Raw genomic sequence first — 12,814 nt, forward strand, 5'->3', positions numbered from 1 at the left:
TCAAGAGGTGTTGACATTTTCTTTTTTTCTCTGTTGATTCTGTAGGACCCCCTGGAATTGATGAGGTACTTGGCCCTTTAACTGTTTTATATTTAAATGTATACAAGACCCCAAACTTAATATCAGTCTCTGATTTGGAGATGCTGGCATGATTTAGTTTACTTTGCCATGATGTCTACTTCTATTCTAGTTGATGCATTTGTATGTTTTTATGTCTAGAACATAGCCTAACGCCATTTTTTCTTTCTATCCATAGACACAACAGGGAAGCGTGGGCCCCAACGGAGACCAGGTGGGTTTACTCTCATAATACATGAGCCTGTTTCTATCCTTCTGTTCAACTTTTACTTTATTGATATTCATGATTATTCATCTATCAGAGAGAAGCTAAATGCACATCAGTGTTTCGCATTGTGTTGGTTAATATATCAGTTTGACTTGAAGCATGCACTGTTGCTGCATGCGGTTGATTAGGTTTACTTTCATTTTATTTTTCAGTCTTAATAAAGTTTGACATTTGATTAATTACTGACTAAAGAGGAGACAATGAACACAGCGAGTTGCTACAAACTCATCTGAAGGCTGGAAAAGCTGCTGTGACATACAGTAACTGTCGCTGATGACGTTTGATAATTAGGTCACAAGGTCATCAGGTCATCGAAAGTTGAAAGGTCACTTGGTTTGTAAAATTATAGAGTAATGTTAAGTGAATATAAAGTAACAATAGGAACTCATTTTTCAACTTTTTTTTCCAAACGTGTGCGATTGAAATGCAACATTGCTACACTTCCATTTTTTAGGTACAGTTTATATTTATTACAGTGTACAGTTTGTCGATATAGATAATCATCCGTAGAAAAGTCCAACCTACTGTGGTGGAGCCGTTAGCTGTAACCATTCCTGCAGGGCAGGTTTAGAATGACTCACACATGACAACATGAAATCATGAGTAAAGAATGCTACTTTTTCTGCAGGGTCCCGTCGGTCCTCCTGGCAACGATGGATTTGATGGACAGCCCGGTCTTCCCGGCCCTCCCGGCCCCCCTGGCCCCCCTGGCCTTGGCGGAGTAAGTGTTTCCGAACCGCAGTATCCAGGATTGTGTTTCTAAATGAGACACGTCTTAAAAAAACCCAGGATCTCTAATTCAAGCCATGATAAACCTGCTCCGTATTAAGTCCAGCAGTGCGAGGGCAGGCCTGGTCCTCAGGTCGATTCAGTCTTTGATACACAGAGCTTTGATGTTAAAGGATCACAGTTATGACTCCTTTGCTGCAACACAAATCTTTATTCTGGAGTTGTTGTTTCTCCAAATCTCAGTGACTAACTTCTCTCTTTGTCTTCTCCCCAACAGAACTTCTCTCCTCAGATGAGCTATGTTGACCACTCCAAATCCAGCGGCGGCCCACCTGTCCCCGGCCCAATGGTATGAAGGCTGTGGCTTTGTTTGCTAACCTTCCTGTTTAGACTGAATAATAAAAGGCAATCTGATCAGGCTTTTGTGTCATCTTCATCAACAGGGTCCTATGGGTCCTCGTGGTGTTCCTGGACCCCCTGGCTCCTCTGTAAGTACCCCCCCCCCCCCTATCTAGCTACTTATCATGGATCAGATACGTGACGTTGCATCTTAAATACATGCATAAAAGTGACACACTGTTGTTCTTGCTGTCTATCAGGGTCCTCAGGGATTCACTGGCCCCGCTGGAGAGCCCGGTGAGCCCGGAGCATCTGTGAGTATAAAAATGATACTTGTTTTTTTATTTTTATTACTTCCTTATTACTGACCCACTGACACACATTTTGTCAGTGACACATTACCCCTCACCCCCTCTCCATAGTGAATATTCCCATTCAACTTTAATGTGTTGCTAATCTATTATTCTGTCGTGGTCTTTAGGGTGCCATGGGTCCCCGTGGTCCTGCTGGCCCCCTGGGAAAGAACGGAGATGATGTAAGTGATCGGTTGTTTTCATCCCTGTCTGTTGTGCCTTTATATTCGGGTATTACCGACATCACACATCTCACTCTGTCATTTATTGACCTTGTGAAGGATGAAATTCACAGTTTGACCAGCACGCGCTAACCTCCTCTCTGTTTGTCTCCCATAGGGTGAGCCCGGCAAAGCTGGTCGCCCCGGTGAGCGTGGAGCCGCTGGCCCTCAGGTGAGTGATGCCCATTCAGGGCAAAGGTCAGGAGATAGTCAGCCCATGTTCATTATAGCTGTCATGTGTGGGGTGCTAATGCATCTCTTGATTTCCTCCTGCAGGGTGCTCGTGGATTCCCCGGAACCCCCGGACTCCCCGGCATCAAGGGACACAGAGTGAGTTTGGATGAGCGTTTAAAAACACACAATTTGCCTTTTTCCAATGCTGGGATGTTGTGGTGAGCGGTGGCTGACCCTGATTGGTTTTGTGCCCAGGGATTCAGCGGTCTGGATGGATCCAAGGGAGATGCTGGCCCTGCCGGCCCCAAGGTAGGACAGCAGGACAGTTCATGGTTCTCCAACCAAACCATGAAACTGAAGCAAACATTTCAAGTTTGAAGCAGCAAATGCCTCATTGCTCATTCGTCCTGCTGTGTTCTGTCTACAGGGAGAGACTGGTGCATCTGGTGAGAACGGCATCCCCGGCGCCATGGTATGTTCTTGTCTCGTCTCATTGGATTTATTGACATCCCTCGGAGGTTCACGTCCTACAAACAGGAGCAAAATGTCAAGCTATTAATGATTTGTTTTTTTTTTGTCTTTTCTAGGGAGCTCGTGGTCTTCCTGGCGAGAGAGGTCGCCCTGGAGCTCCTGGACCTTCTGTAAGCACTTGCTATGCTTTGATAATAATATGATTTCAATCCATGATTACAAATATGAGTCCTGCAAATCACTTGAATTCTAACCTCCCCTTCCTCTGCAGGGTGCTCGTGGTAACGACGGCAACGCTGGACCTGGTGGACCCCCTGTAAGTATTTATTCTTTTTACCCGGGTTCCATACTCCCACATGGAAATGTATGTTAGATCAAATCACACATACACGGGTGTCTTTGTGGATGTCTGCTCACATCCTGTATCTTCTTTCAGGGACCCACTGGACCTGCTGGTTCCCCTGGATTCCCCGGTGGTGCTGGTGCTAAGGTAAGTCGTCTCCCAATGCATTTAAAAAAAAAAATCCAATATGAGTGGGCTTGCTGGTCCAGCACCGCTCGTTACTATTTCACAACTTTCAATGTCTTTATTTTATTTTGTATGTTAAAATTGCAGCCAGTTCTTGGTCCCTCACATGAAGGGCGTTACAGCCAGGCACATTATTTGAAATCCACCTGACAAGCTGTCTCAGTGTCCACCTGGTTCATGTTAACAGCCACGATTAGGCCCCGTCACCCTATATCTATTATCTCTCCACGAAACCAGCATGGTCTGAAAATGCCAACTGAATAGTGAATATCCCAGGTGAGCACTGTAGCCACCAGATGGCATCAGCAGACCTCCCGTAGCAGACCCCTCGCCTCTATGTTGATATCCTGTAACATGGGTGATCTTCAGAAGCAGGACTGTGACAACAGCAGAATTCATTAACTATCTAGATATCTACAGTTTAAGATTAACACCCTAAAATCAGCTTCTACTCGTAACATTAAACAAGGACAACAGATTTACAGACTTTCTAAGTATCTTTAAGATGTGATATAGTTGCATCTTTAATCAGGTTTGGTGTCGACTATTTGTGACAAACTTACAATATTCAAGGTGCAGATTTCTTACACATTGCTGCTTCTCTCCTCTTCACAGGGAGAGACCGGTCCCGCTGGAGGCCGTGGAAATGAGGGACCCCAGGGAGCCCGTGGAGAGCCTGGTAACCCAGGACCTTCTGGAGCCGCTGGAGCCGCTGTGAGTAGATGTCTGGACTTAGCAATATCAAATCAAGCACAAATGCTAAATGCTAAATGCGATACAGTGCTAAACACATTTCATTCCCCTTCTCTCTACACAGGGTGCCCCTGGAAGTGATGGCTCCGCCGGTGCCAAGGGTTCTACTGTAAGTATCAAACTCACTGATCACACTTGTGCAACTTCCTGAATCCTGAAGCGTGCTGACACCCTGAATCTCTGATCCCATAGGGTGCTGTTGGTATTTCTGGTGCTGCCGGTTTCCCCGGCTCTCGCGGTCCTGCTGGAGCTCAGGGAGCTGTCGGTGCCCCTGGTCCCAAGGGTAACAATGTGAGTAGGGCTGGGCAAGAATCTCCCAATACATATCATGATACAGTGGTTACCATTGGATGTATGCGATATTGTGAGGACTGTTAGATATAATGTGTCTTCCTCCAACAGGGTGATCATGGTGCCACTGGTCCTAAGGGAGAGCCTGGTAGCAAGGGAGAGCCTGTAAGTTTCAAAATGTACACAACACCAATTGACCCTTCCGTGGGATTTTAAGGAATTAGTGTTTCTAATGACCTTTGTTTTCTTTTCAAGGGCCCCGCTGGAGTTCAGGGACTTCCCGGCAACTCTGGTGAGGAAGGCAAGAGAGGAGGACGTGGAGAGCCCGGTGGTGCTGGAGCCCGCGGACCTCCTGGAGAGCGCGTACGTTCCTTTCCACTTTCATATGAACAACCAACGCTTTCTCAGCATGCTACTCGGCGCTCTTAGAAAGCCTTCGGCATATTTACAGTATGTTAAATTCCCAGGGGGATTCAGCCCCCAAGTTTGAGCGTTTGACCCCACATGTACTGACATGGTCGGACGGTGTGTTCCTTTTTAGGGTGGTCCTGGTTCTCGTGGTTTCCCTGGTGCTGATGGAGCTGCTGGCGGCAAGGTGAGTCATTCCATCCACAGAATGTATCCTCACCTTATTCGGCAACATCAGAAAAACAAACAGTCACAAGCTAAGCATGTATTTGTACGTCAAACTTCACCTGACTCTTCCCCACTTGTATGACAGGGAGCCCCCGGCGAGCGTGGTGCCCCTGGCCAATTGGGAGCTCAGGGAGCCACTGGTGAGGCTGGAAGCACAGGCGCTCCTGGCGCACCCGGATCCAAGGTGAGTTCTGCAACATATTGCTTCCGGATCTCCTTTTGTACACAATATATGACTCTCTTGTTTGTCTTCATACTAACTGAGCGGCCTTTCCCTCACAGGGTATGACTGGTAGCCCAGGAAGCTCTGGTGCCGAAGGAAAATCTGGACCATCTGTACGTTTTTTTCTGGCAAAAATGGTTTTATAGTTGAACATTTGTTTAATGCAGCTTGTAAACAAACCATTTCACCTAGATAGTAGGGTATTTTTTTTAGTATTCTCCTGTCTTCTTATCTTTAGGGTCCTGCTGGACAAGACGGACGTGCTGGACCTGCTGGCTCTACTGGAGCCAGAGGACAGCCTGGAGTCATGGGATTCCCCGGACCCAAGGGAGTCGGTGTGAGTTGACCGCCCCTACAAGAAATAGATCTTTCTGACAAGGCGCACTTCAGGGGATCCGTGAAAGTAAAAATCTATGTGGTCTTTGTTTTTTATCAGGGTGAGTCTGGTAAGCCTGGCGAGAGAGGTCCCGGCGGTGCTACTGGCCCTCTTGTAAGTATTTCTTAAAAACTTTACAAATCCAAAACATTTTTTCAAAATGAAAATGCAAAAAAAAAGAGCAGTTCTAACTGGTTTGGGTGCTGTGTTTGTTATAAGGGTGCTCCCGGCAAAGACGGTGATGTTGGCGCTCCTGGACCCTCTGGAGTTGCCGTACGTATCTTTTCTTGAACCTCTCGCCCAAAACTAAAGCATGACAGTGTTACAGTTTGCAAGGTTTCTCATCAATGAGTTTACCTCTCTCTTCAGGGCCCAGCTGGAGAGAAGGGAGAGCAGGGACCTGCTGGATCTGCTGGATTCCAGGTGGGTTTTAGAGTCTTTTGGTTTTAGTCTTTTTGTTTTAGAGTCGATGAGACTCTGAGTGGTGCCACTTGTTAACACGAAACATCTTCCACCTTTCCTCTGTGTGCAGGGTCTTCCTGGACCCCAAGGCGCTACTGGTGAGACTGGCAAGCCCGGCGAACAGGTAAGAGTCCCAAACGGCCAATCTTGTTTCTGGGTTGCCAAACACACATAAAATGCTGTACTTTTGTGTCAATTTCCCCACATTCCACCTTCCTGGTTTCTCGTGGGAGATCCTTTAATGAAATCCTCCTCCTCCCCTCTTCCTCTTTTTTGTTCAGGGTGCTGCTGGCGAGGTTGGACCCTCCGGCCCATCTGGACCAAGAGTGAGTTAATCCTGCTTTTCCTTGTCCATGGTAAACACAGTTTCTGGCCTTTCAGCTGAACTGGTCATGACCCCCGTGTGTCCCTTCTCTCCATTAGGGCGACAGAGGTTTCCCCGGCGAGCGTGGCGGTAACGGCATGGGCGGCCCAACTGGAGCCCGTGGTGCTCCCGGCCCTGGTGGTAACGATGGAGCCAAGGTAGGCTGAACAAAAGGAGAACAAAAGGCACATAATGTCAATAACAAGTGTAAAAAGATACCAATATATAATCATAGACAGTACAAGGATTAATCACACAAAAAACGGGAGTTGTTGTTATTATTTTAGGATTGTGTAAAATGAAAATAGAGGAAATCTGTAACTCAATAAATAGTCCCACATATTAGGAATAAATTAATTGGCAACGTCATGAAAAATTGGAATAATAGAATAAAGCACCTGTGCGATATGCATGATAACACTGCATAAAACTTATTTATAAATAAGTTAAAATAAATTTATCAACATATTCGATCAATAATTTTGTTGAATACATCTCCCGTAGCGCCTCCTTATCCCAAGCTTTTAATCTTTGAATTCCACAAATCTTGGATAAGGATAGGCATTTAAATGTCGACGTATGAACGATTTCCACATGCTGGAAAGTGTCACCTGATCGATGATGTCATTACATGCGGCCCATGTGGTCTACTGCACGCTGTCTTTCGGATATTCTCCAAATGCTACTTTCATACACATTTGTAGCCTTGATAGTCAGGGGGAAAAAAAGAAAGAATCCAGCATCCATCTTACAAATTCATCAACTGACGACTTTGTTCTTTCATATTGATAATCACACATCGCACTCTCCTGTCCTCATCCTCTTATCACCATGTTCTCCATCATTTTCCATCGTGAGAAGCATCTTTTACATTTCAGTAACCAACCATTTTAGTCTGGTCAGGATGCTTTTAAAAACCATCAGAAAAAACAGTAACGCTCCCCAAATGAAACTGTGATCATGGATTTGAATTGTTTTCTCAGCTTCAGTAAATAAAAACCAACATGAAACTGTGTGCACATTCATCCGACACTGTTGGACCACTGTGTGCTGCACATGTCAGCGGATGGTTCCCTTGCAGCTGATGGAATATTAATAATAATGTGTGTATTTGTTTACGTGTGTGTGTGTGTGTGTAGGGAGAGGCTGGTGCTGCTGGTGCCCCCGGCGGTATGGGAACCACTGGTATGCAGGGAATGCCTGGCGAGCGTGGAGCTTCTGGTCTCCCCGGTGCCAAGGGAGAGAGAGTAAGTCTCTCGTGAATCATGGATCTTACTATATGGGCATGCAAATATGAAAATAAGTATTACTGTTTATAAGAAAGGTGGTACTGGTTATTGGACAAACGTTGAAACGTATTTGGGTTCTTGTTTTTGTTATTAGAAGAGAGTTTAATCAAGTTTCTCTCTTCAGGGTGATGCTGGAATCAAGGGAGGCGATGGTGCTGCTGGCAAAGATGGCGCTCGTGGTATGACTGGTGCTATCGGAGTCCCAGGACCCCATGGTGCTCAGGGTGAGAAGGTGAGACCAGGTTTTATGACCTACACACACTAGTGATCCAGGTTCATGATCTATGCTGGATCCATCTCCAGCATTGTAGGATGTGAGTGTTTCGGACCACTGCTGACCCGTCCTTCTTCTTCACCTCCGGGTTTAGGGTGAGGCTGGTGCCGTCGGAGTTGCTGGACCCAGCGGTCCTCGTGGTGCCCCTGTAAGTACACCTCATTGAGGTCTAGAAAACACAGGATGCACTTTTTAAAACATGTTTTTATTGCATTTGCATCTCCAGTACGAGAAACCATATTGTGTAAAATATCATGACGCCTTTCCACTAAAGCTCTCGATAACTTCAACAGGGCGCCCGTGGAGAGACTGGACCCTCTGGACCTGCTGGATTTGCTGGACCTCCTGTAAGAATCTCACACATTAGATGTTGATGATTTCATTAATGTTACAATATATGGTGCAGTTGATGATTAATGCTGGACCGTTTTTGCCCTCCTCCCCTCCGACCTCAGGGTGCTGATGGTCAGCCTGGTGCCAAGGGAGAGACTGGTGACTCCGGACCCAAGGGAGATGCTGGTGCTCCTGGACCAGCCGGACCTGTTGGTGGTGCTGGACCTCAGGTAGACCCGCATGTCACACAAATGCATGGATGTTATGAAATGAAATCTTTTGATATAGTTATATGTATTCCAATTTTGTTCAATTATTTATGATCATTTATTATTTATTTATTAATGTGCTTCCTTGTTGTTGTTTTTTTTCAACAGGGACCTAGTGGTCCATCTGGAGCTAAAGGTGCCCGCGGTGGTGCTGGACCCCCTGTAAGTACCCCAACAAAGTGTGAGATTTTGGAGAATGAGATGACACTCTGTGATGCTGTTTAAAGCCATGTACCATCTCTGTTGTCTCTTTGTGTGTGTGTGTGTGTGTGTGTGTGTAGGGTGCTACTGGATTCCCTGGACCTGCCGGCAGAGTTGGACCCCCTGGCCCTCCTGTAAGTTTCATCTAGCCCACAAGCAGCAGTTAATAACCGACACAAAGTGTTTGTACGTCATCATGGCCTTCATACACTGACCTGAATCCTGAAATGTCTCAGGGAGCTGGTGGACCCCCTGGACCCGGTGGACCCGTTGGCAAAGATGGAGCTAGAGGAGCCCGTGGTGAGACTGGTCCCGCTGGTCGCCCCGGTGAGACTGGTGCTTCTGGTCTTGTAGGACCCGCTGGAGAGAAGGGATCTCCTGGCTCTGATGGAGCCCCAGTGAGTTACTGTTGGCTTGTTTTGCAGCTCTGAATGTCCCATAGTGACACCGTCTTCTCTATTACTTGCCTGGTAACCGTGTCCTTCTGTGCAGGGTACCTCTGGTATTCCCGGACCCCAAGGTGTTGTTGGAACCCGTGGTGTTGTAGGTCTCCCTGGACAGCGTGGAGAGCGTGGTTACTCCGGTCTGCCTGGAACTTCTGTGAGTATTCATCGCGACCTATCTGCTGAATTTGCAAATATCTAATGAGATATTCTGTCTCATCCAACCAATAGGATTTTTAATATAAAACATTTGCATTCTTTGAAATGGTCACCTGTTTTTCCTTCAGGGTGAGCCTGGAAAGCAGGGACCTTCTGGCCTTCTTGGAGGACGTGGACCCCCCGGACCTGCTGGACCCCCTGGACTGTCTGGTGCTAATGGAGAGCCTGGTCGTGAGGTATGAGGCCTGTAGAGAACTTGTATAGGGTCTCAAACACAAACATTCAGTGGTTAATGATGCACTGTTGTGATGCTTATCCATCCTCGCTGCTCTCCTACAGGGATCTGTTGGTCAGGATGGTGCCTCTGGTCGTGACGGAGCTAGTGGCCCCAAGGTAAACCTCCTCCTCTAGTTCTCCATCATTCTCAACCTTCCGCTGTGTTTCCTTTTTGGTCATTTTTTCTTTAGTCCAGCAAAGCTCCCCAACAGAAACACAAAATTAGCCTTTAGCTGCCTAGCATTGTCTTACTCGAGGTTTGCCACCCTTTAGGGAGACCGTGGTGAGAGTGGTAATTCTGGACCCCCTGGACCTCCTGGTGCTCCTGGAGCCCCCGGAGCTGCTGGCCCCTCTGGCAAGTCCGGTGACCGTGGAGAGTCTGTAAGACATCTTTTTGCTTATCTTCAGAAATGTAACAACATCTGGGAACTCGCTGTGAACTTTTGATCCGATCGTCACTTTCTTCCCTTTAGGGTGCTGCTGGTAATGCCGGACCTGCTGGCCCTGCTGGTGTCCGTGGACCTGCTGTACGTTCGTTATTACATAACAACATATAAAAGCAGAATTTTTGACATATTTTGACTCGTGAGCATGTGAACGTGAGATGGCATATTGACCTTCTGTTGCGGCCATTCAGGGCCCTGCTGGTGCAAAGGGAGACAGAGGAGAGGCTGGCGAGGCCGGAGACAGAGGACACAAGGGACACAGAGGATTCACCGGAATGCAGGGTCTGCCCGGAACTTCTGTAAGTGGAGCAGCGAGCATCAAACTTCCACCACTTTACATTCAATCATTCTTTCTTAAATGCAGAATTGTAAAATGTTTGATATTCAAATCTGCCTCTAGGGAACCGTTGGAGAGAGAGGACCCGCTGGATCCTCCGGACCTGCTGGACCCAGAGTAAGGACATCGGTTTTACGAGTCGTTGTTTACACACACAAAATGGATTCACTTCCAATCGAGTACTTGGTAAAATAGCAATTGTCATCATACTAATTGAATCCATATCTGTACTTTGTTTTCCAAAGTACAACATAATTGCATCATACAATATGAATACACAAGATAAAGAACATGCCAGCACATGGTATATCATTCCACAAGCAGTTTTTCATGTGAGGGGAAATGGCAAGGAAAAACATAATAATAATAATAATAATAATAATAATAATAATAATAATAATAATAATAATAATAATAATACGAAGAAGAAGAATAAATTGTAGGTAAATAAATGAGTGGAAACTACCTTTAAATATTAGTTTTTATGTTTAGTTTCTATAGTTTTCCAAACTCTTATCAATCAATGTTTTCACTCATTAAGTGATCATGTGGCCTTTGCTCCATAGGGACCTTCTGGATCTAATGGTTCCCCTGGTAAGGATGGCATGAACGGTCTGCCCGGACCCATCGGACCCCCTGGACCTCGCGGACGCAACGGAGAGATGGGACCTTCTGTAAGTTTCACTATGACCTTCTCTGTTTTCAGCAAATATGTTCAGTGTGTCTGCAGTTTGTAAACCCATGGTGTCACAAAACAGGGTCCTCCCGGACCCGCTGGACCCGCTGGACCCCCTGGACCTCCCGGCAGTGGAATGGACTTCATCAGCCAGCCTATTCAGGAGAAGGCACCCGATCCCTACCGTGGTGGCGGACACTACCGCGCTGACGACCCCGACATGATGCGCGATCGCGACATGGAGGTCGACACCACCCTCAAGACCCTGACTCAGAAGGTCGAGAAGATCCGCAGCCCCGACGGTACCCAGAAGAGCCCAGTCCGCATGTGCCGCGATCTGAAGATGGCCCACCCCGAGTTGAAGAGCGGTGAGTAACATCAGAGACCTGCTGCAGCTTGTAGATGAAGATGAGGACGAGCTCCGGTTTAAAACGCTTTATGTTCCTCTGTTTACAGACTTGTACTGGGTTGACCCCAACCAGGGATCCCCTCTGGATGCCATCAAGGTCCACTGCAACATGGAGACTGGCGAGACTTGCATCTACCCCAGCGAGAGCAGCGTCCCCATGAAGAACTGGTACCTCAGCAAGAACATCAGAGAGAAGAAGCACGTCTGGTTCAGCGAGTCCATGACCGGTGGATTCCAGGTAAGAACTCGAAAGAACACCCGAAAAATCCTCATGAACTGTCAAGACCCTGAGAATATGAAACCCATGCACCCTTCTCCTCCCTCCGCCACGCAGTTCCAGTATGGCAGCGAAGGAGCTGATACCGAGGATGTCAACATCCAGATGACCTTCATGCGCCTGATGTCCAACCAGGCCTCTCAGAACATGACATACCACTGCAAGAACAGCATCGCCTACATGGACTCCGCCACCGGCAACCTGAAGAAGGCCCTGCTTCTCCAGGGATCCAACGACGTCGAGATCAGAGCCGAGGGCAACAGCCGCTTCACATACAGCGTCAGCGAGGATGGCTGCACGGTGAGTGCTCTCTCTCTTCAACTTGCATACATTTCCACATAAAACATCTTCCTTTAGAGGCGCAAATGGCGACTCGCTTTCTTGAGCATTTTCTGACTCTTTCCTCCTTTCCCCTCCTCACCGCAGTCACACACTGGCACATGGGCCAAGACAGTCATCGACTACAAGACATCAAAAACATCCCGCCTGCCCATCATTGACATTGCTCCTATGGATGTTGGTGCACCTGATCAGGAATTTGGCGTTGAAGTTGGCCCCGTCTGCTTCTTGTAAAAAGAAAAGAAATATGGACATGACATTGTTGTTTTTTTTTCTAGCAGTCATCTCTAAATCCTTTTTCTATGCATTCAAAACTCATTCGGCCGCCATTGGTCCACATGCTTAAAACCACTCCATGGAAGACGATGTTTGTGTTTTTCCAATCATGAGAAGTTTTTTTTTGGGACTGCTACTTCCACCAAAAAAAAACCCGACCACAAGGACACTTTAAAAAGAATCTTTTGTTTCCACTGGCAACAAGAAAATAATATATGCTTGTGTAAAATTTTCCCCTGGAGATTGAGAAAAAAAAGATGCACAACGAAACACACAGGTCACATTTTCTACCACTGCGGAAGGACATTGAAAACAACAAGTGATGTGTACCATTTTTCTGGTGTTAAATAAATTGTAAAAAGTGTGAAGTGTCTTCTTGTTGTAAATTCTTGAGAGAGAGAAAGAAAAACATCTGAAACTTGCTCAGACAAAAGACCAGCAAAAAACAATGAAGCTCAGCTTCATTACGAGATGTAGATGGCTACCTCATTACAAGAAGTCAACCACGGCATTTTTTTTTCTTAAAGGAAAAAAGGGTTTATT

At 46.6% G+C, this 12,814-nt stretch overlaps 1 protein-coding gene across 2 annotated transcripts in view; it reads left to right on the plus strand.

The window, feature by feature from the left end:
• Positions 1-12,635, plus strand: part of col1a1b (collagen, type I, alpha 1b) — a 39,104-nt gene extending 26,469 nt beyond the window's left edge. For both annotated transcript variants that reach the window (XM_084039526.1, XM_084039525.1), the window contains exons 3-51: positions 46-65; positions 257-292; positions 975-1,067; positions 1,353-1,424; positions 1,519-1,563; positions 1,675-1,728; positions 1,896-1,949; positions 2,107-2,160; positions 2,265-2,318; positions 2,418-2,471; positions 2,590-2,634; positions 2,750-2,803; positions 2,905-2,949; positions 3,070-3,123; positions 3,778-3,876; positions 3,980-4,024; positions 4,108-4,206; positions 4,318-4,371; positions 4,462-4,569; positions 4,748-4,801; positions 4,928-5,026; positions 5,125-5,178; positions 5,304-5,402; positions 5,502-5,555; positions 5,661-5,714; positions 5,811-5,864; positions 5,974-6,027; positions 6,185-6,229; positions 6,327-6,425; positions 7,407-7,514; positions 7,681-7,788; positions 7,925-7,978; positions 8,124-8,177; positions 8,286-8,393; positions 8,541-8,594; positions 8,714-8,767; positions 8,870-9,031; positions 9,126-9,233; positions 9,364-9,471; positions 9,575-9,628; positions 9,785-9,892; positions 9,985-10,038; positions 10,149-10,256; positions 10,358-10,411; positions 10,861-10,968; positions 11,053-11,338; positions 11,427-11,617; positions 11,714-11,956; positions 12,083-12,635. In XM_084039526.1, coding sequence (XP_083895652.1) covers positions 46-65; positions 257-292; positions 975-1,067; positions 1,353-1,424; positions 1,519-1,563; positions 1,675-1,728; positions 1,896-1,949; positions 2,107-2,160; positions 2,265-2,318; positions 2,418-2,471; positions 2,590-2,634; positions 2,750-2,803; positions 2,905-2,949; positions 3,070-3,123; positions 3,778-3,876; positions 3,980-4,024; positions 4,108-4,206; positions 4,318-4,371; positions 4,462-4,569; positions 4,748-4,801; positions 4,928-5,026; positions 5,125-5,178; positions 5,304-5,402; positions 5,502-5,555; positions 5,661-5,714; positions 5,811-5,864; positions 5,974-6,027; positions 6,185-6,229; positions 6,327-6,425; positions 7,407-7,514; positions 7,681-7,788; positions 7,925-7,978; positions 8,124-8,177; positions 8,286-8,393; positions 8,541-8,594; positions 8,714-8,767; positions 8,870-9,031; positions 9,126-9,233; positions 9,364-9,471; positions 9,575-9,628; positions 9,785-9,892; positions 9,985-10,038; positions 10,149-10,256; positions 10,358-10,411; positions 10,861-10,968; positions 11,053-11,338; positions 11,427-11,617; positions 11,714-11,956; positions 12,083-12,229 — 4,076 coding nt within the window. In that variant the 3' untranslated portion in view covers positions 12,230-12,635. The remainder of the gene's footprint in view (positions 1-45; positions 66-256; positions 293-974; positions 1,068-1,352; positions 1,425-1,518; positions 1,564-1,674; positions 1,729-1,895; positions 1,950-2,106; positions 2,161-2,264; positions 2,319-2,417; positions 2,472-2,589; positions 2,635-2,749; positions 2,804-2,904; positions 2,950-3,069; positions 3,124-3,777; positions 3,877-3,979; positions 4,025-4,107; positions 4,207-4,317; positions 4,372-4,461; positions 4,570-4,747; positions 4,802-4,927; positions 5,027-5,124; positions 5,179-5,303; positions 5,403-5,501; positions 5,556-5,660; positions 5,715-5,810; positions 5,865-5,973; positions 6,028-6,184; positions 6,230-6,326; positions 6,426-7,406; positions 7,515-7,680; positions 7,789-7,924; positions 7,979-8,123; positions 8,178-8,285; positions 8,394-8,540; positions 8,595-8,713; positions 8,768-8,869; positions 9,032-9,125; positions 9,234-9,363; positions 9,472-9,574; positions 9,629-9,784; positions 9,893-9,984; positions 10,039-10,148; positions 10,257-10,357; positions 10,412-10,860; positions 10,969-11,052; positions 11,339-11,426; positions 11,618-11,713; positions 11,957-12,082) is intronic.
• The last annotated feature ends 179 nt before the right edge of the window (positions 12,636-12,814 follow it).

The sequence above is a fragment of the Eutrigla gurnardus genome (genome assembly GCF_963514095.1).
Source record: "Eutrigla gurnardus genome assembly, chromosome: 22".
In the NCBI taxonomy this organism is placed as follows: domain Eukaryota; kingdom Metazoa; phylum Chordata; class Actinopteri; order Perciformes; family Triglidae; genus Eutrigla; species Eutrigla gurnardus.